Here is a 19,717-nt window from a genome sequence, read left to right on the forward strand (position 1 = left end):
CAAAGAGCGAAGAAATTATGGAGCCTGAGGTTTGGACACCGCTGCAGAGGTAGCGGCTGCCAGGCCCAGTGGACGGCAGGGAGTGCCTGGCGGCGGGCGCTTCAGACGCAGTTTCGGAGAGCTATCGAGGAGGGGTGCAGCTCGGCCAGCTGACCTGCTGTGGGCCGGCGGTGCAGTGAGCGCGCGGGAAGAGAGGCGCGTACGGATGGGCAGGCCATGACGAGACTGCTCACCAGATGCTGAGGACGAGGCGGGCGCTCGTCTGGGTCGTGCAGCAACGCGCCCTGCTGTGCAATTGCTGCGCCCGGCGTGTCCGCGCATCGCCGGGCTGCTGCCCGAGGGCGCGACGACACAGGGACGGGCGCCGTGCAGCGCAGCATTGCAGCAGAGGCTGTAGCTGTCGAGAGGACATGGGAAGCTCCTGTGTGCGTGCAGGCACCGACGCCTTGTCGCGAGCCCGGGAGCCATGGGCGGAGCGGTTTGCAGCCACGCGCGCTGCGTAGTGGGTCGCTCTGAAAATGAAAGTCATCATGTGCCCATGTGCCAGGCCCGTCTCGCAGACGCTTGGGAGCTCTCAAAGAAATGTCCTAGAGCCCTGCGACGTGCACGCTCGAGGAAGCCGCCCACCACCTGCAACCGCGCGCCCCATTGCCTGCTGAACGCGTCCGGACGGTGCTCGAGTCTTTTCCCTTCCGTCTCTGCATCTCTGCGTCGTGTTGGAACCATTTGCATCGTCAGCGTACCACGCAGACGGCAGGTCACGAGTTCCGCCCGCTCCAGTCGCAGTGCTAGCAAGCGACTACGACCCCTCTCGCCGACGGCCCACCCTCTCGTCACTCACTACCTACCTCCGTCCTGCCTTCACGCTCTTGCAATCCACCTCCTCCACGCTGCAATTCAATTCCTACCCGCCTCCGCCTTCACTGCAGTGCCCTTCACGCCGCCACGACCGTGCTGTTCGCGAGCGACTAAGCCACAAGCCCGCCATTTCACTACTGCCTCCAATTTCCTGCCCGCCACACGACAACTCAACCTAACTCGACCCGCGCGCTGCCCACAACGGCTTCCCTTCGCACACCCCGCCGCCGCGCCCACCACCACAAACCCGACATCTGCAGCGAGCCCTCCGCACGATAGCCCTCTTTCCGCGCGCTTGGCGGAAACGACCCCTCTTTTGCTGCCCCCCGTACAATGAGCCAGAACCGGCCATCGGCCTTTTCGTCACTGAGAATGGGTGGTGCGTATCCGCCATCGTGCCACCGCGCGCGTACCATGTCCCCAATGCTAATCCCCTGCAGAGGTTATCCGCGAGAAGGTGCAGGACGGCGTGACAGGCGACTACAAAGACCTTGCATACACGCAGTGCAAAATCGTCGGCAATGGCTCGTTCGGTGTTGTTTTTCAGACCAAGCTGTCTCCCAGCGGAGAGGACGCTGCCATCAAGCGTGTGCTCCAAGACAAGCGCTTCAAGGTGGGTCGCCCATGTGACGTATCCGCTCCCGCCAGTAACCCAGGGCTGACTCGTGCCAGAACCGTGAACTCCAGATCATGCGCATTGTGCGCCACCCCAACATAGTCGAGCTCAAGGCCTTCTTCTACAACAATGGCGACCGTGTACGTGTTGCTCAGCCCCCACTGTCCTCGTGTTGTAGCTCTGCTGACCGCGTTAGCCACAGAAGGACGAGGTCTACCTCAACCTTGTGCTCGAGTATGTCCCAGAGACTGTGTACCGGGCATCGCGCTACTTCAACAAGATGAAGACGGTCATGCCTATCCTCGAGACCAAGCTGTACACGTACCAGCTGTTCCGCTCGCTTGCATACATCCACTCGCAGGGCATCTGCCATAGGGACATTAAGCCGCAGAATCTGCTGCTAGACCCCTCAACAGGTGTGCTGAAGCTCTGTGATTTCGGCAGCGCGAAGATTCTCGTGGAGAATGAGCCCAACGTGTCGTACATCTGCTCGAGGTACTACCGTGCACCCGAGCTCATCTTTGGGGCCACCAACTACACCACAAAGATCGGTACGTCCTTCACGTCGCTTCCAGTTGACAGAACTGACAGCGGCTATCAGATGTGTGGTCAACCGGTTGCGTAATGGCCGAACTCATGCTTGGGCAACCACTGTTCCCTGGCGAGTCGGGCATCGATCAACTAGTCGAAATCATCAAAGTCCTCGGCACGCCCACGCGCGACCAAATCCGCACCATGAACCCGAACTACATGGAACACAAATTCCCCCAGATTAAGCCTCACCCATTCAACAAGGTACGAGACGAGGCCCATGAAACGCGCTGTTGAGCTCGAACTGATTCCTATAGGTGTTCCGGAAAGCTGATCCCAGCGCGATCGACCTCATTTCGAAATTGCTAGAGTACACGCCCACCCAGCGTCTCTCGGCGATCGATGCCATGGTGCAACCCTTCTTCGACGAGCTGAGGGACCCTCAAACACGGCTTCCAGATTCTCGTCACCCCAACGGCGCCACGAGGGATTTGCCCGAATTGTTCAATTTCACTCATCATGGTGAGTGTCACCTTGCGCTACGTTTTGTGTTTCAACTCTGATGACTCTCCAGAACTATCCATTGCACCCCACCTGAACCAACAGCTCGTACCGCAGCACATCAAGCCCCGACTCCAACAACAAGGCTTGGATTTCGAGTCGCCCAACTTCAAGCCTTTGACAAAGGATCAGATGATGGCGCGGCTGGACTAAGCCCGGCCAAGCCTGCATGCTTTACGACATCATGTTTTTTCTGCGGCGTGGCCTCCAGTGTGCCCCGCTCACGAGGACGCCGACGTCCACTTGGGAAGATGTTCACGATCAGAAGTCTCATTTCGGCGTCGGTGTCTTGAGTGGGTACGCCGACTGTACGCCCTTTCCCTGCAATATCTGAGCTCGTCTGAAAATGTTACGAACGCCATTCACATTTTTGCGAATGGCACGATTTGCTTTTCTTCCGCAATCTCTGGTCCTCCCCGTCTTGTCAATGCAACTGGCGGGCAGGGTCCATAGATGCGCAATATTTTTCAGCCTTTATGTTATCTTTCGACACACGACGGTCAACGAGCGGACGAAATGCAAATGCTTTTTGCGGGAAGGGGATGGACATAAAAGTCAGGGACTGGCACGAATATCTCAGGATGGGAAATTGGAACGCTGTGGTTTCATAGGCTTCGCGCATCTGGTGCGGCTGTCTCCCCCCTTTTTTCTGCATGCGGGTGTGCTCCTTTTCTTCATCTTTGGTTCTTTTTGCGCATGATTGAAAGTGGTCACGGGGATCGGGTCAACGGGAGGCTTACTTCATGTATGGTCTGAAAGCTCTGGAGGCTGTGAATGTGGTGTGGGCGTTGCGGGTACCTCAGCGTGGGCCCCAACCAGAAGGACGGGCTGGAGCCTGGCCAGATGCACGCGGGGATGTCTATGGAATGGTGAGGATAGTGGTATGAACAGGACCGACTGCCTCGTCAGAGCGAGACATAACCTTGATATGATTCGAGCTTGCGCAAGCTCTGGCGCTATTGCGGGGTCAACAACATGCCTTGTTCTCGGCGACCTGGAAGTAGATCCCTTTATTCTCTTTTCTTCTGATTCTGTTATTGCATGCGCTTTTGATGTTGTGGTTTGGTGAAGAGATGGGTGCCTTTCGAGCGATACGATACGTGATTGTACGTTTGAGTTCGGGGATGATTGATGATCATAACGGGTAATGCATAGCTACGGTTGCGCTGTTCACCTCGCACAGCTCTTCCCTCATGCACGCGTGACGATGCAACAAAGCGTGTGTAAACTCAAACACACATGGCATGGAGGCAAACAATGCTTATGCTATAACTGAACGGCGCGGCACTTCACGTATGGTATGATAGGTGCCTTACATTTCAAAAGTCCCTCGCACCGCAACCAGAAACTGTGTCAATGGCCCATCACATTGATTTACTTCACCCGACAACAACTCCTGACTTTACCACTCAGCTTCTATGCAAGCCTTCAACGAAGGGTTTAGTGCAGGTGTGTAACTTGAATGACTTCTCCAGCATTGGCTCTCTACGAGCGGAATGTAAGAATCTCAACAAAGTATCTCGAAGAAGCAGATTTTATCTCTCACCCGGACGAAGCTGGGCTCTGAGAGAACCGTATTTCTCTTACTGGCGCTACGCCGGCTGTCCCTCACTGCCCTGGCTATAGACCGCGATAGCAGCTATAAAAGACGCCCTCCTCACTTCCACGTTTGCTGCAACCCAAGTTTCGCCTTCAACGCTTGCCATATAGCTGGCGTTCCTAGGGACTTAGGCATCACTCGACGAGGTTTCGGTCACTGGCCACATTTCCTTCCCTAGGTTGATGGCGGACTGAAGCTTGAAGAAGTCCATCACTGTACACCCTATCATCTTGCCCAGCACAGCATTTCACTGGAACTTATTAATTCTGGCCTCCGTCCCATCATCTTCACTATGGACATCGATATATCCATGCTGGATGCCTTCGGTCACCATGCAGGTAGAGGCGGTAGCTTCACAAGAAACATGAATTGCAATATTTTGGACGGCGAAAGCATCTTCTCAATCCCAGATATACAGCCGACTAAGCCAGAAACTCCAGCCAATGTCCATCCTGATAGGGTGGTGTTGATGGAAGGAGCTCCTACGTCCCCAGCTTCACGGGATGCACGTGCATGCCAAGGACACGGAAGCCGCTCGCGCACTAACTCGTTCGAGCACTCGCGGCATGAAGCTTCGCAACGCGGCTTCGCGAACAGCTACCGATCATCACCACCACGGCGTCGCCAACGTTATCGCTCTTGCTCTCGCGAACGACCTCTGTATCCTGACTATTACACGCCGTGCTATTCGCCTCGCGACCGGCCTCGCGATCGCTCCGACGACCCACGCGTCAAGGAGCTGTTTGAGGGGATATCTGCTGAGGAGAGGAACATATCTGCGCTGGTGTCTTCAATGACAGACATGGACGTCAGCAGAGACGACCGCTATCGTGGAAATGGCAACCGTGGAGGAAACAAGCGTCGCCGCGATGGTAAGCTCCGAGCTGGTCGACTCCCTCGATCAGGCGACTAACGCGACACGACAGATGAGGATGATTTTCATTACAGTCCCAGAGGCCGCGATGATCGCCGCGGACCCCAGCGCCGACGCTTCAACGATGGAGAGCCACGTCGCCGATATGAGGAGCCCGCACACGCGAAGCTGCGCCGAACGATCTTGAACATAGCAAGTTCGACCAAGCTGCCACAAGATGAGGCCATTGAGATTGCTGAGTACCTGCGGGACCACTTCGACGAGGAAGATGCACGTGGCGAGTTCTACGACACACTTTTGCAGCTGTACGTTTGCGAAACACATTTCTGTTATACTGTACTGACGGACTCTAGCATTGTCGAGCAGCCCTTGAAAATTCCCTTCGTGGCCGCCGTCATCTTCTACGGCAACCAGGCCAAGCTCGAGATCGCATCGGAAGCCATAAAGCTCGTGGGAGATCGGTTACAGGAGACTTTCAATGCTGGACAGTGGAAGGAGTTCAAGCTGTTTCTTCGCTTCTTTGCATGCCTGCAGCCTCTGTTTGAGGATGATGGCATCTTTGCGCTCCTCGGTCAGCTGTTCGACACAGTTGTGGATCTTCAGAGCGCGAACGAGAATGACGTAGGTCAGCTGCGTTCTTCATCTGACTTCTATTAATCGCAACAGGTCGTCGGCATTGAGCTCGTGAAGATCATTCTTCTCACCATCCCGTATGCCCTGGTCTCTGGTGGCAGCCGCTATCATGGAAAAGCCGGAGAGTTGCTGTCCAACACTGGCATAGTGGCGGGAAACATGCTTCCCATGGAGTCCCTCATCCAGACGTACGATGACGAAAATGAGGACAAAGTCATAGGATACCACAGCATCATTGGTCTTCTTCAACAACAGCTCACCAAGGAGTCAGAATCGGGATGGGACATTGCGTGCATCCCCAAGTTTGATGCGGAGGCTCTCCAGAAGAAGCAATCCGAGGACACTCTGCCTACGGCACCGCCAACACACGCCTTTCCAAAATTCAACATTCCTTCACCAGTCAACCCTGGTGCGAAACCTCTTTTCCCCGAGGCGTACTTCTCCCTCTTCGCCAACCACGAGAACGGCACGGTTCCCAAGACCGACGATATTGCTGCTTCTCTGATCCGCGATGCTATCGTGGACACCATCGACCAACTCGACTTCAATCGGGACGCAGCAGCAAAGTTCCTCATTGAGCTTGACTCATACTGGTCACTGGACACCTTCGCTAAGCGCGGTACTCCCTTCGACAAGTTCCGGGAACTGGTTGGTGATAAGATTATGTACAAGTCAGAGGATATGATTATCGACGCTATCTTTTCGCAGCTGTTCAAGCTTCCGACCGCTGACCACAAGCTCGTCTACTACCATGCACTAATTACCTCTTGCTGCAAGCTTGCGCCCCAAGCGATCGCGCCGTCGCTTGGTCGTGCTATTAGGACCGTCTTCCAGAGCCTGCATGTCATGGATCTTGAACTGACATACCGATTTCTAGACTGGTTCACTCACCACCTGAGCAACTTTGAATTCCGATGGCGATGGACGGAATGGTATGTGCACTCATCTAGTTAGAACCGCAACGCTAATTGAAGGCAGGATTGGGGACCTTGAGCTCTCAAATTTGCAGCCCAAGAAGGCTTTCATCATTGCTGCGCTGGACAAAGAGATCCGTCTTTCGTTCGCCAAGCGCATTCGCTCCACTTTGCCGAAGGAAATGAACGATCTTATTCCGGCACGTTTGGACGAGGACAACAGTCCAGATTTCAAATATGACAACCCAGGTATGGCCCCCTAGTCTAATCTCTTTGGATCCCCTAACGGCTGTAGAAACCCCGTATAGCGCTCAAGCCAAGGAACTGATCCAACAACTCAAGAAGAAAGCGCCCGCCGAGGAAGTCCAGATAACCATCAATCAAATTCACGAGCTTGCAGCCGAGCAAGGTATCACCGATGTGCTCATTCCTTCGACTGATGCATTCGTAACTGCCATCTGCAGGCTAGGTGCCAAATCTCTAGCCCACGTTCTCTCCTGCATTGAGCGCGGTAAAGATCGCCTCATTGAAGTTGCTCAGACTTCCGAGCCCGCACGACGCCAGATCGTGGCCAGCGTTTTTGAGTACTGGAAAGACCAACCCGGTGTTGCTGTCCGCATCATCGACATCCTGCTCAATTACACGATCCTTGCTCCTATGACCGTCATTCAGTGGGTGCTTGGTGAGAACCTCGGTGCCGGAGAAGGCCTCGCGGAAAGTTGGGTCTACGAGATTGTGTCCATCACCGTGGCCAAGGTCTCAAGTCGCAACCGCCAGATCGTCAGCTCTAGGGTGGTTAAGGGTCTCCCACAGGAAATGATTGATATGGTTGAAGCTACATTGAGCAAGGATCGCGACGCTGCACGCGAGCTGTTCAAGTATCTGGAAGATGTCTTGCGCGGTATTGCGCAGGGCTCTGCTGATCGCTTGATTGAAAAGGAAACGAACGGCCAGTTGTCGAAGGAGGATGGTGAGCTTATTCGAGCTTGGGGCAAGCGGTGGCACACAGTCTTTGTCCGCAAGTCTGCAGTCGAAGAGTCGGTCGTGGGAGAGCAAGCCGTCGAGGCTCGTATCAAACTTCTTGCAGCCGAGCCCGACCCTGAGCCGGAAGATATGGAAACAGAGGATGCTAATGGCGAGGTCGCGGAAGAGATGGCGACGAACGGCGATTGAGCACCGCTCTTTGCTTTGGCAGCATCTCTTGCAAAGTGAGTTCCTGGTTCATGTCTGGGCGAATCATTTTCGGATGGTCTGGCCGTAGTTATTGGCCAACATGTCTAAACAAGAGCACATGAAGCAGCACCGCGAGATACAACGTCTCAAGCTATTGAGGGGGAATTTCTGGAGGAGAAAAGCATAGAGTGGCGAATGACGGTTTCGTTCTTAAGGTACTGCTGGTATTAACACCGGCCACTGCCCGTCCAGAGGCGTGTATTTCAATTTCAGAGATACCAATCATACCCATCTACATCCTACCGATCACCTCTTCTTAGCCTTCACCCCCAAGAGTTTCTCCGCATTCCTCCACGCAATCATCTCCAACCCCTCTTCGTCCACTAACCCTTCCTCCTTCAGCTTCTGCAGAAAAGCAACACCAGCCTCGTTCTTGCCGAACGGATAGTCAACGCTGAACAGTATTCTGTTGAGCTTACACTGTCCTAAGACACATGGCATGTTGCCGGTCTCGAAAAATCCACTCGTGGTAATCCAGACGTTCTCGTCCCACACAGTCCTGAAACTTCTTTCATGCTTGCCACCGATGTGCGGCCACTGCCGCTCAATCACATTCGCGGTGCGCTCCATTTGGAACGGAATCATCTCGCCGCAGTGGCCTAGTAGGAGCTTGAGGGTGGGCAAGCGGTCGAAGAGGCCTGAGGCGAAGAGCCGCAGGAAGGAGACAGCCGCTTCGTTATGCCAGCCCCACGCGTATTCGCTCATTGACGTCGCTATATGTTCGGAGTAGTTTCCTGAGTAGAGCACTTTCTTGACGGCTTCGTTGGGACACGGATGGATGTAGATTGGTACATCTAGGTCCACTGCTGTGTCGAAGACAGACCAGAAGAAAGAATCGTCGTAAAACCGCCCGCCGCAGTTGCTGTCGATGAGTGCGCCTACGAAGCCTAGCTCTTTTACACACCTCCGCAACTCCGCCACTGCGTCCTCGGGATATTTCATCGGCAGCGTGGCGAAAGCGGCGAACCTTGCTTCTGGCATGTTTTTGATGTGCGCTGCGACATCATCGTTTACAGCTCGCGCGGTGCTGGCATCCAAAGGGAGCGGGTTCGGGACGTGGCTGACTATCTGCAGCGATATTCCATTTGAATCCATCGAGGAAAGGCGTTGGGGGCCGAATTCCATGAGCGAGGCCGTTGCGTAGCCGGTGAGGCCGTCTTCGGCGTTTGGGTCGGGAAAGTTGGAAGAGGCGTAAAAGGACCGGACGTGCGGGGAGAGGAAGGCTTCTTCGAGGGTTACGATGGGGTGGTTAGAGGGAGGCATTGTGGAGAAGGGTTATTTTGACTTTGAATTTAGTAGAGTGGATGGTTCGTGGCGTTGGTGGTGATGACTGTGATATTTGAGGCACTCTGTGTAGCAAGGGAGTATCCAAGCCATTTAAAGCGAAAACAAGGCCCTCTTATATGTTCGAGTAAACGGTAGTGACATGCCAAGTTCTACCCCAATAGAGGGCTTACTGCCTAAGTCCCGATGTGCAGTCGGAGTTATGCCAAGGCTATCCCCGTTGTGGATGAGGAGTGGTGAGACGGCGCCAGAGACCTACCGTACCGTTCCGCGCGGATCGGGGCATCTCACCGACCGCTTGCGTTGAGGTGACCTTGCATGAACTTTACATAGGGGTTATGCGACCTCTGGCAATGTCACTGGAGGTCGAAGGAGGGCTCTTGCCAAGATCCTGCTACTGGAGACATGTTAAGATAGTCGGCCTTGGATAAGCCCCCGATATGGGAGAACTCATGCGAGCAGACAATGGAACAGGGTAAGGATAAGGAGGGATACTACCCTTCTGCTGCGTCGGTGGCCATTGCCGCGTACAGGAGCTCGTCGCTACAGAAGGCAAGCGCGAGCTACACCCACGCCGCTGCTTCACGAACCATGTTGATACTCGCACGTGGCAAAATACGTTCTCTTGACCTCTGCACTCACCTTAAGATCCCCCGGGAAGCAATCCAGCGGCGCCATCGACGCGGTTTCCCGCAGCATGGCCACTCGTCGCGGAAGACGCAAAGCGCCTGAAAAGCTCACAGCTGCAGCGAACCAACAACAGGCGCCAGTAAAGTTGACCGACCTCCCTCCAGAGCTTTTCGCTCTCTGTATGCACAATTTAGTGAGCGATATTGGAAGTGCGGCCGCCGTCAAGTACCGCCTCGTCTGCAGTCTGTTGCTTTTCCCCAGTATCGTCGGGGTCTTCAGATTGACCTTTCACAGAAGCATTCTCCAACGCGATTCAGAACGATATTATCGGTGTGCAGAGGATCGCTCATGTCTTTCAGCCCTTGACGGAAGCCCAAAAACTGCGTTTACTCATTCGCCATGGTGGGGCTATGCATGCAAATAAGAGGGGCATTGCTGCAAATGCCGTCACGAAGTTGGCAAGACAGATGATGGGCGAGCTTCTCATCGCAGAATGTATCGATCCAGATGACATAGGGAAAGAACATCTGCTCGCTATCTGCACAGGCCTGATCGCTGGTTCACGACACCTACGGAACGACAAATGGAAAGAGATCGTTGGCGACGTCCAAGAAAGACCTGGAGTTGGACTTGAAGATGGCCATGTAATCGCAGACAGCAGTCGCATCTGCCACAAAGTGCCGCCGGTCGTTATCCAAGACCAACGCCTCTGGACGTCTATCGCGGCCATCGGAGACCTTAAGATGTTCGAAAAGATGGTACCCATAACCGCAGACGTCTTTGTAGGCCATGAGCCCTACTTGCAAAGTGCGTTCCTCACCGCCGCTGGCACAGGTAGGACCTCCATAGTGGAATACATTGTGGAACGATCTCTGGCACGGATCCGTCACCTCCCCGGGTATACCCCTCAGATCCTTGCGCACCGCTTCACAATAGGAGTGCAGGTATCGGTCCGGCAACGCCAGTTCGCGATCGCAGCGATAATATGCCGTTTCATTTTCGAACGTTTGGCGGTCCATGAATCTATAATGGATCCGGACAGCCTCGGAAATGATGTTCTTCGTGGCGCACTTAAAATCATCAGTCGCGATGAGCATGTCGAAGAATGCCACCTGACTTTTCTATGCTCTGTACTGGAAGCTATCCACGGGGTGCGAGTGAAGCGAAGCAACATGGAGCGCTTTAACGTCCTCCCTCAGGAGCTGATTGTCCATATGCTCCCTCAGTCTGACCACCAATTCGATCAAATTTACGAGGAAGCAAGCCGCTCTTACATACGCGCGGTACTTAAAGACGCCTTCGTTGATATATACGATATACGCTGGTTCCGGGCTTTGCGCATCGCCATCGACCACCACCGCTTCGACTTGGCGTGTATTTGGATTAACCATGCGGAATTTCTCAAGTCTGAACGTAACAGGACAATGCTTATGAGCCGACGTGTGGACAGAGGATGCTTGGCCGGTGTCAAATTTTTGGTTCAACATGGCGTCAGACCGGACCAGTACTGCCCTGCGGCGTCGGTTGTAGATCAGACCGCTTTGGGGAAAGCGATCAGGAAACTGAAGGACAGTCACATTCGAACTGAACCGGCCAAACGATTCGAAGATGTAGCCCTGTATCTTTGCCTGGAGATGCAGTCGAGTAACGCAAATCGACTCGATGATGACCACGTCCCGGCCAACGATGACGACGCCGAAGTTTTGCTTAAGATGCTTCGCAGGCTTCCTCGAGTCGAGGGCAGTTGGCTGTTTGAGCGTATTCGCGAGAACGACGACATCGCCGATCTAGCAAGGAACTATCGTGGGTTGGATGTGTTCTCGGATGAGGAGCCAGCTGAAGAGTCATACTGAGAATCATTCGAGGACTCATACGACGATTCAGACGCACTAGACCAGTATTGAAGAACATACGGTCCTTGACGAAGGGCGCAGTGCGAAGGAACGTTTATTACAGCATGATTTGTACGGGACAAGTCGACTGATCTGTGTTTAGTTTCGATCTAGGTTGGCATCAAGCGTCAACCCCTCATGCACTTCATTTGAAAAACATGTTCAGTCTAGAAACCAATAGTATATCGTCCGTTCGCTTTCGTGCACGATTCATCATGCAGAAAATCAACCGGAAGCAAACCCTTAAGTCGAAAAGAAAGCGTCACAACGAGAACAAGTTGACTCATGTATATAGTAGAGACAGACGTCGGTACGTGATGGACGTTAGGTCAACGAGGCTGGCACAGCTGCATGGTGATGTAAACATGGGGGCGCGGGGCTTGGTCCGGGTCCCGTCATGTGAAGATCAGGACCCTTGCTAGTGCCAAGAAAATGTGCAACTACGCACGGCATCGCGGCAACGCAACCCTCTGCTTCGTACGCCCTCTGCAACCGCTGCGAGCATGTTTGTCTTACAAATTTGCATAGCTTATCCTATATGAAGCTTTCCGGATCCCCGGCTGCTGCGAATAACCACCACCCGAGGCCGAGATCCTCCACCCGACAAGTCCTTTGCGTGTAGAAACGAACGGCGGACAGGGAACGCGCAACTCTGATCTTCCCTCCCACCCATGATGCTCCCACCCACGAGTGTCGCCGCGGGCCCGGCGACAACGACGAGCGATGCGCCTAGTCCGACATCGACGAGTCTTATCCCACCGTACGGGAGCGAGCAGTGGAACTCTTTTATCGGCATCATCACGGCCATTGTCGGCAACGTCCTCATATCCTTCGCGTTGAATACTCAGAGATATGCGCATATACGGCTGGAGCGGGAATGGCAGGCCAAGGAGAGACAGCGGAAGAGGCGGAGCGCGAGTTATCGTAGTTTGAGCGGGGTGAAGCGGTATCGAGATGAGCCCGTAGCAGAAGATACAGCGAGCGAAGAGGACCCGTTGCTGCATGCGGCGCCTTCGCGGAAGAATACGGGAGGGTCAAGGTCGGGGCTTTCGCCAGTGCAAGAGGAGGACGGCGTGGAAGAGGCTGCGTACAAGCAAAAGAGCTATCTCAAATCTCCGTACTGGTGGGCAGGTATCATCATGATGACCTGTGGCGAAGCGGGCAACTTCCTTGCCTACGGATTCGCTCCCGCGTCCATCGTCTCGCCGCTCGGCGTCGTCGCTCTGATCTCGAACTGCATTATCGCACCATTTATGCTCAAGGAGCCCTTCCGCGCACGAGATGCTCTCGGAGTGCTGGTTGCTGTCGGTGGGGCTGTCACTGTGGTTCTCAGTGCGAGCGATAATAATCCCAAACTGGGTCCGGACGAGATCTGGAGCTTGATCAGTACTTGGGAGTTTGAGACGTACTTTGGGATAACCGTTGCTGTTATTATCGCGTTGCTCTTTGCCAGTAACCGCTACGGCGATAAGAACATTTTGATCGACCTGGGGCTGGTCGGGCTGTTTGGTGAGTACCCTATTAGAGGTCTGTTGTGGCTCAATACTCATGTCCGACAGGTGGCTACACGGCCCTCTCCACTAAGGGCGTGGCGTCCATGCTCTCATATACGCTTTGGCGCGCAATCACATTTCCCGTTACGTATCTGCTCGTTGCTATTTTGGTCGGGACTGCGGTCATGCAGATCAAGTACATCAACAGGGCTCTCCAGCGCTTTGATGCGACGCAAGTTATACCCGTGCAATTTGTCCTTTTTACTCTATCTGTCATTCTAGGTTCGGCCGTCTTGTATAGGGATTTTGAGCGGACCTCGGGAGACGACGCAGGCAAGTTCGTGGGTGGATGTGCGTTGACTTTCCTTGGTGTATGGTTGATAACGAGCGGAAGGCCCAAACGCTTGGACGAAGACGAGGATAGGGACCCCGAACCGGAAGATGCGATTAATCTTGTAGACGGGGAAAGATACTGCGACGACGTCAATGGAACGAACGAAGCAGCCGGAAGTAGTCGACGCTCATCCACCGTTCGAGCAACATCACCTCCAATCAATACCGACAGAAGACCGCCAACCAGAGAAATTTCACAATCAGCCAGCCCCGACATCACGTTCACGCCTGACGCACTGTCTGAAGACCCCCTAACGTCAGCAGCCGCGCTCGAAGTTCCATCACCACTCATGCGGAATCCGTGGGAGGATGACGACACCCATTCCACGTCTTTCGATCCTCGCCCTGCAGAACTCAGCCGCAACAGTACTCTCTCCACCCCAGTCCTACCTTCACAAACACCAGAGCTACCAGCCGCATCCACATCCTCCCCCGAGCTCACCGGCCCACCACGCCCGCAGACTCCTGTCCGACAAATATCTGACACAGCCGCTATCGCACCCACCCCACCTTCCACGCTTGCGCAGCATCGCCTTCGCCGCATCGCAACCTCCGAGCGCGCCGGCAGTCGAAATTCTGTTTCCGGCCCTCTGCTCGCGAGTCCGCTATCAAACAGTCTAAGCGCTATGGTCGCGAATCTGAAAAGGAGCGGGAGTCTCCGCGGGCCGCCGCTGCAGAGAGACACTAACAGCGGCGATGCAGCGCGGAGACAAAGTGTTCTAGGCATAGGTGCTGATGAGGTGATGGATAGTCACATTGGCGAACCGTTGGACCGGCGGCGTACAGCTACGGATGAAGATAACAGAAGCCGAGATGAGCAGACTGGCGGCAGGGCAAGGAGCCTTAGTGGGACGTTGAATGAGCTCTGGAGGGGGTGGAGGGGACAATCCGACGGTGATCTTGAGACGGGGCCACGCGCACCCGAGTGACAGGAGCGGTGAGGGTAAAAGATGGTGCGAGGAAGTGTATATAGATAATGGAGGGAGGAGCAGTGGTGGAGTAATACCAATACCCTAGCGCACAGCGTTGTTTCCTTCATTTGTTTTCAGGACATTTTTGCATAGATTAGCTGGGTATAGCATTGGGTGGTTGCGGTTGAATGCGAATTTCAATTTCACGTTTCCGAGGAGGGGCTGCGCTGTGTAGTATGTGACTGTCATGCTGTGAAGGGCTGACGGCTGCCATGTCGCTTTATATATTCCCGCGCTTACTTCTTTTCCTAAATCAACACACCTTGAAGCTCGGCACAATCAACCTCAACGTGGGTTTGTACGTCCGCAAACTGCAACAGAAGCACGCGAAATATGTCTAAGCACGCACCTGAACACCTTGGCTTCAGCCCGCTGACTCTCGCTGGCGACAAGAAGGACTCGCGTCCGCTTACGAAAGCGGGTGCGGAGAGGAGGAAGAATGGAGGACGTGGCACCGGTGATGAAGGAGGACGAGATGAAGGTGGACAGGAGACAAGGCCAAGCGGAATTGGGATTGGTTAATCTTGAGGTGATACGTAACTCGGAGGTGCGAAGGAGAAGGGTCCTGGAGTGTAAAGAGGTATTATAAAAGCCAGTGGTCTCCGCGTGCTGGGAACATTGACTGGAGTGTATGCGAAGTCGTAGTCTTGGTTTACTAATTGTTATGCTGTGTAAATTACGGATCGTGGGGCTTTGAGAGTCAGGCGAGAATTCGGAGGTGAGAAGGCACAATACAATTCGTTATATGAGTCAAGCAGTCTGCGACACCCACTTCCCTACAGTGAATTGACTGTTACACATATTGACCAACTCCCAGTCTTCAGCCCCGAGAACACACCCATCATCAGCGACACCTTCGCTAGCATCTACAACACCAGCTATAAAACAAGCAGCCATAAAGTGATCGTCTGTCCCATGCGCATCTCTGTACTGAGGATGCTTCATCAATCGCGTGACGGCATTCACCAGAGCACCTCGCTTCATGCCGGCTCTACAGTTCCTCAAGAAGACGTCCTCAATACTTTGTCTGAACTCCAACATAGCTGCCTCTGGCGGGACCGGCATCGCAAAGTTATCCGAATACCGTAGCATCTGCCACCAGTGATTCCGGTAGAGGTTGTGCACCGCACCTCCTGTTCCGATAATGAGGTAGTTTTCCTCTCTCAGCTTAGCGACGACACTGCCTACTCTTGCGTGCAAGTGCGGATCGAACCTGGCGTTCATGCTCACGATCGTAGTCGGTGGACATCCCCCAAGGAACATCCTGACCAGAATCAAGTATGTATCATGAATCCAGTCGAATGTTTCATTAGCCCGTGCATCAAGACCAGCGTCGTTCAGCATGTCAATTACGCGCTTGCCGGTCTTGAGGTCGGGGTTCAGCTTGTAGTCGACATATTTTGAGGGGTGGACGTAAGCAACGGGTGACTTTGCGGGGTCGGCTTTCATCGCGACGTCGATGCGATTTGTGCCCCGGGCGTCCCAGTGCGCGCCCATCATCACAATGCCTTTGATGTTGTGAGCGAGCGCTTCGTCGCCGCATTGTTTCCAGTAGGTCGCTGAGGCGGACTCCTCGCCGAGCATCATCGTTGAGCCATGGGAGAAGAAGTGAATGGGTGGACGAGGCATCTTTTTGGATTGCGGTGGTTCAAGGAGCCAAATGGATGAATGGACAAGTGTGTTGAGGGGCTCAATAGGTTGACCGACTCAGAGGGTCGATGCGAAGGCTTGTGAAGGACTAAATCACGTGCTCTATGCTCGAAACTTGACAGACGAGTCGTTCCTCCGAAGAGGATGCACTCGCAATCTATGTTTCGCGTTGGGATCCAGCAATGCTAAGCTCTTGCAGACTGTCGGATGTTGCTCGGGGGCGATGGCGCCCGCTCTCGGGATGTGGGGAAACCCACGAAACGCTAGCGGAGGTCTCGGGCAGCGAACGCCTCCTGTCTTGTCTCTCCGCGTCACCCCATATTTCCCTGGCTTCCCCAGATTGTCCTCCACATCCTGCCCCGACATCTTGTCCAACCCGAGCCGAGCTGACTGCATGCACCGTAAGATGACTGAGAAAGGAACAAGTCCTCCGGCTATGCCCGAAACGGAAGCGAAGGAAAGGCTCTTTCAATGTAGCACGTGCAAGCGCTCATTCATACGCGTTGACCACTTGATGCGTCACGTCCGTTCGCGTAAGCAATGCATAGCTACACTTGAGCATTGTTAGCACTAGCTCACGAGCCTAGACACCAAGCAGAGACCTTACGTGTGCCCAACTTGTTCCAAATGCTTCGCCAGAGTGTAAGCAGTGCTCCGGTGTACTTCCAATACGACACGGCTGAAGATTTCTAGCGATTTACTTAAGAGACATGTTGCCAACCATGCCTCTGACACTGGCAAGAAGCGTTCACGTACGGAGGTTGCTCGTTTGAGCAGGGTTGGTCAAGCCTGCGAAGAATGCTCGAAGAGCCACCTCAAGTGTGAAGACGAAAAGCCGTGCCGCAGGTGTCGGCAGAAGGACCTAACTTGTCGCCTGTCGACGACAGCGCAAGAAGAGCTCGATGCCGCAGAAGAGCTTGACGCCGCTCAAGACTTGCTTGATCTCTCTAATAACCTCGACTCACGGTCGCCACGTGCACAGACTTCTCAACCTACCCCATCACATCATCACTCGGAGTCGACAGTGGAGGAAGCCGTCATGGTTGCACCCCACCAGATGCCGCAGGCGTGGGACAACATGTCGGGTATGGAACCCGATTTTGCGGATGTGACGTTGGGTACAACACAAGATCCAGAGCCACTCCCTCTATTCATGCAGAATAGTACCATGACTTTCAGCGAAGGGTCTCCAGGTGATGCCTCCATACCGGACTTTCTCCGATATATGCCGCCTTTGGAGACTGCTCTCTCAGGTTACGCCACCCCTCGGGGGCTTGTTGAACATAACTTCAACTGGGACCTTGATTTCAGTGGCGTTGATCTTGCTTTATTTGATCAGAATTTCTTCCAAGAAAGCTCTCAACAAAAATCCTTTCACCAGGACGTCCACCTTGCTGAACAGCATATCCAGCACAGACCGTCGGACACTGCTGCTGCAGATCGCGCGAAAGCATTTGATCGAAGCCTTTGGCGCTATAATCCAAGGAGCAAGACGAATCCAGTGACCGCAGGCGAATCGAACCTAGCATTTCCCGACGGAGAGAGAGAAGGTCAATCGCCTGCCCATATCCCATCTCGTAACATCACAAGCGAGCGACTGTCCTATACTACGAGAGACAGACTCCTCGCCCTGGTGCTCGAAAGCTCTAGTTATGAGAACTCCAAACGTATAGCCGCTGGGTTTCCGTCCCTCGAATTACTTGAGGGCATGATTCAAGTCTTCTTCACTTCGCTCTCCGTCGATGCCGGAGCGTGTTTCCATCTTCCAACATTCTCGCCCACCCGAGTGCATCCATTGCTGCTCGCCTGCATCGTCGCTGCGGGGGCTTTCTCAGCCCCAGATGATCTCTTGCAAAAGTTAGGCCTTGCTCTACACGAAGTAGCACGCGTTTCTATGGCAAAGTCTATAGATGAGGACAACAGTTCCATTCGCGACATTCAATACTTACAGGTAAGACTATGTATCGGTTGCCATCCTTGAGACACAGAAGCTGACATTGTCTCGATGATTTAGATGCAACTTCTGCTTTGTGAAGTCGGCATGTGGAGCGGCATGAGTCGCAAAATGGAAATCGCAGAAAGCTTCCTACAGCCTCCAATCACTATGCTCCGCCGTGGGGGCTGGTTCAGCCGTTCTATATGGAAGAAGATGTATCCAAACCCCGATGAAGAAGGCCCCTCACTGCAGAAGAAATGGAAGGAGTGGGTCCACCAAGAATCCTGGCTTCGTCTTGTCTACAGATATTTTGAGTTCGATCGGCAATCTTCAATGGCGCTCCTCAAACCACCCCTGATCTCTTACGCCGAGATGAATCTGCCACTGCCTCATTCTGACGCACTATGGCAAGCACCATCAGCTTCGGCATGGAAAACTACGTACTTGACCACCTTGGGGGCAACAGCGAAGAGACCTACTCTTTTCGACTGTTTGGAAGATCTCGAATACCTCAACCTATTCCCTACAGCCAGCGCAGCCTACTTGTATATGATTTGGGGCATGATCTGGGAGTACCGGCAGCTCCGGGCGGTAACTTCGAAGAAGCAATTTGCGGATAGCTTACTACTTTCTTCACGTCAGCAAGAGCTGACGTCGCTGTGCGAAGACTTCCGTCTCAATCACGTCTCCAGTCATGTCCAAGAGCTTCTTACCGTCGAAATTATGCTTATGCATCTGAACGCACCATTAGAGGAAGTCCAAATATTCGCCGGCATTGCAGGTCCAGATGAAGCTCGGCATGCCTATTCTTCAATTCGTAGTTGGACTTCGACAGCAGTAGCAAGACAGGCAGTTTGGCATGCATCACAAGTTATCAAAATCTCCGAGGCATCATCGCAGGGCATGGTACAGAACTTTTATGCCATGGCAGTCTACCATGCTGCTCTTGTACTTTGGGCATATGGCTTGCTTAAGCGTACAGCTGATGATGCGAATCATGAGCCTTACCATGATCTCCAAGTTCTCATCCTTGGGGGCACGGAGGAAAGAGATTTCAAGCGATTCGTTAAGCTCAACCGAGGAGAACCTGCTATCCGAGACAACAGCACACAAACGATTGTGCAACTCCGCGATGCCGCTCAGGTACTCGGTACGGTGTCAGAACTGTTGCGACGCAATCATGGAGCTGTTTGCGGGTCTTGCCCACCACTTGTTGAGGGTCTGGTGCAGTTGATGGAAGTTCTTCGCTCTGCGTCAAAATGATGGTCCGTCAAAGGAGCATCGCGCTACAAGACAGCCTCTAGAATTATGAAAGAAGGTCCATTCCGGCGTTTATGTGACAGAGACTCCACCTAGAGCCATCTATCTCCATTACAGTGTTTAACGCTGAGAGAGAGGGCTCACGAGTAGATGACTCGGTACACGCAAGACTTGGGCGGAGAAAGACCACACGAGAGCCCAGGCAGATTGCTACCGACCGCGAAGGGTGTATAGGATAATCGATATGGCCAATCAACTGTCCTCTCAATATATGTAGATCTCCGCTCCGATATGTCCGAACCACCTGTAGTGGCATTGGTACCCTCGGGAATGTGGAGATCATTGCCCGCCACATGGCAACGGATTACTGTTTGCCTAGGTACGAAAT

At 53.7% G+C, this 19,717-nt stretch overlaps 7 protein-coding genes across 7 annotated transcripts; 5 read left to right on the plus strand and 2 right to left on the minus strand.

Moving 5' to 3' along the window:
* Positions 1-1,191: 1,191 nt before the first annotated feature.
* On the plus strand, positions 1,192-2,719 carry gsk3 (glycogen synthase kinase 3; the record flags this gene model as incomplete). Its single annotated transcript, XM_056214453.1, has 7 exons — positions 1,192-1,237; positions 1,299-1,471; positions 1,531-1,614; positions 1,671-2,025; positions 2,076-2,269; positions 2,323-2,527; positions 2,580-2,719. The coding sequence occupies 7 exons, from the start codon at positions 1,192-1,194 to the stop codon at positions 2,717-2,719; spliced, it is 1,197 nt and encodes a 398-aa protein (XP_056071720.1).
* Positions 2,720-4,968: 2,249 nt separating this feature from the next.
* cbc1 (Nuclear cap-binding protein subunit 1) lies at positions 4,969-7,760 on the plus strand (the record flags this gene model as incomplete). Its single annotated transcript, XM_056214454.1, has 6 exons — positions 4,969-5,038; positions 5,093-5,345; positions 5,394-5,661; positions 5,707-6,605; positions 6,652-6,836; positions 6,883-7,760. The coding sequence occupies 6 exons, from the start codon at positions 4,969-4,971 to the stop codon at positions 7,758-7,760; spliced, it is 2,553 nt and encodes an 850-aa protein (XP_056071721.1).
* A 306-nt stretch (positions 7,761-8,066) lies between these two features.
* N0V89_005680 (uncharacterized protein) lies at positions 8,067-9,083 on the minus strand (the record flags this gene model as incomplete). The annotated part of the gene is made up of 1 exon (XM_056214455.1): positions 8,067-9,083. The coding sequence occupies one exon, from the start codon at positions 9,081-9,083 to the stop codon at positions 8,067-8,069; it is 1,017 nt and encodes a 338-aa protein (XP_056071722.1).
* A 718-nt stretch (positions 9,084-9,801) lies between these two features.
* N0V89_005681 (uncharacterized protein) lies at positions 9,802-11,587 on the plus strand (the record flags this gene model as incomplete). Its single annotated transcript, XM_056214456.1, has 2 exons — positions 9,802-9,976; positions 10,029-11,587. 2 exons carry the CDS (start codon positions 9,802-9,804, stop codon positions 11,585-11,587), a joined length of 1,734 nt encoding a protein of 577 aa, XP_056071723.1.
* Positions 11,588-12,297: 710 nt separating this feature from the next.
* On the plus strand, positions 12,298-14,441 carry N0V89_005682 (uncharacterized protein; the record flags this gene model as incomplete). Its single annotated transcript, XM_056214457.1, has 2 exons — positions 12,298-13,135; positions 13,186-14,441. The coding sequence occupies 2 exons, from the start codon at positions 12,298-12,300 to the stop codon at positions 14,439-14,441; spliced, it is 2,094 nt and encodes a 697-aa protein (XP_056071724.1).
* A 792-nt stretch (positions 14,442-15,233) lies between these two features.
* N0V89_005683 (uncharacterized protein) lies at positions 15,234-16,112 on the minus strand (the record flags this gene model as incomplete). Its single annotated transcript, XM_056214458.1, has 1 exon — positions 15,234-16,112. One exon carries the CDS (start codon positions 16,110-16,112, stop codon positions 15,234-15,236), a length of 879 nt encoding a protein of 292 aa, XP_056071725.1.
* A 648-nt stretch (positions 16,113-16,760) lies between these two features.
* On the plus strand, positions 16,761-19,332 carry N0V89_005684 (uncharacterized protein; the record flags this gene model as incomplete). The annotated part of the gene is made up of 3 exons (XM_056214459.1): positions 16,761-16,775; positions 16,840-18,084; positions 18,148-19,332. The coding sequence occupies 3 exons, from the start codon at positions 16,761-16,763 to the stop codon at positions 19,330-19,332; spliced, it is 2,445 nt and encodes an 814-aa protein (XP_056071726.1).
* Between the last annotated feature and the right edge of the window lie 385 nt (positions 19,333-19,717).

Source organism: Didymosphaeria variabile (genome assembly GCF_027946475.1).
Source record: "Didymosphaeria variabile strain IMI 356815 chromosome Unknown scaffold_4, whole genome shotgun sequence".
In the NCBI taxonomy this organism is placed as follows: domain Eukaryota; kingdom Fungi; phylum Ascomycota; class Dothideomycetes; order Pleosporales; family Didymosphaeriaceae; genus Didymosphaeria; species Didymosphaeria variabile.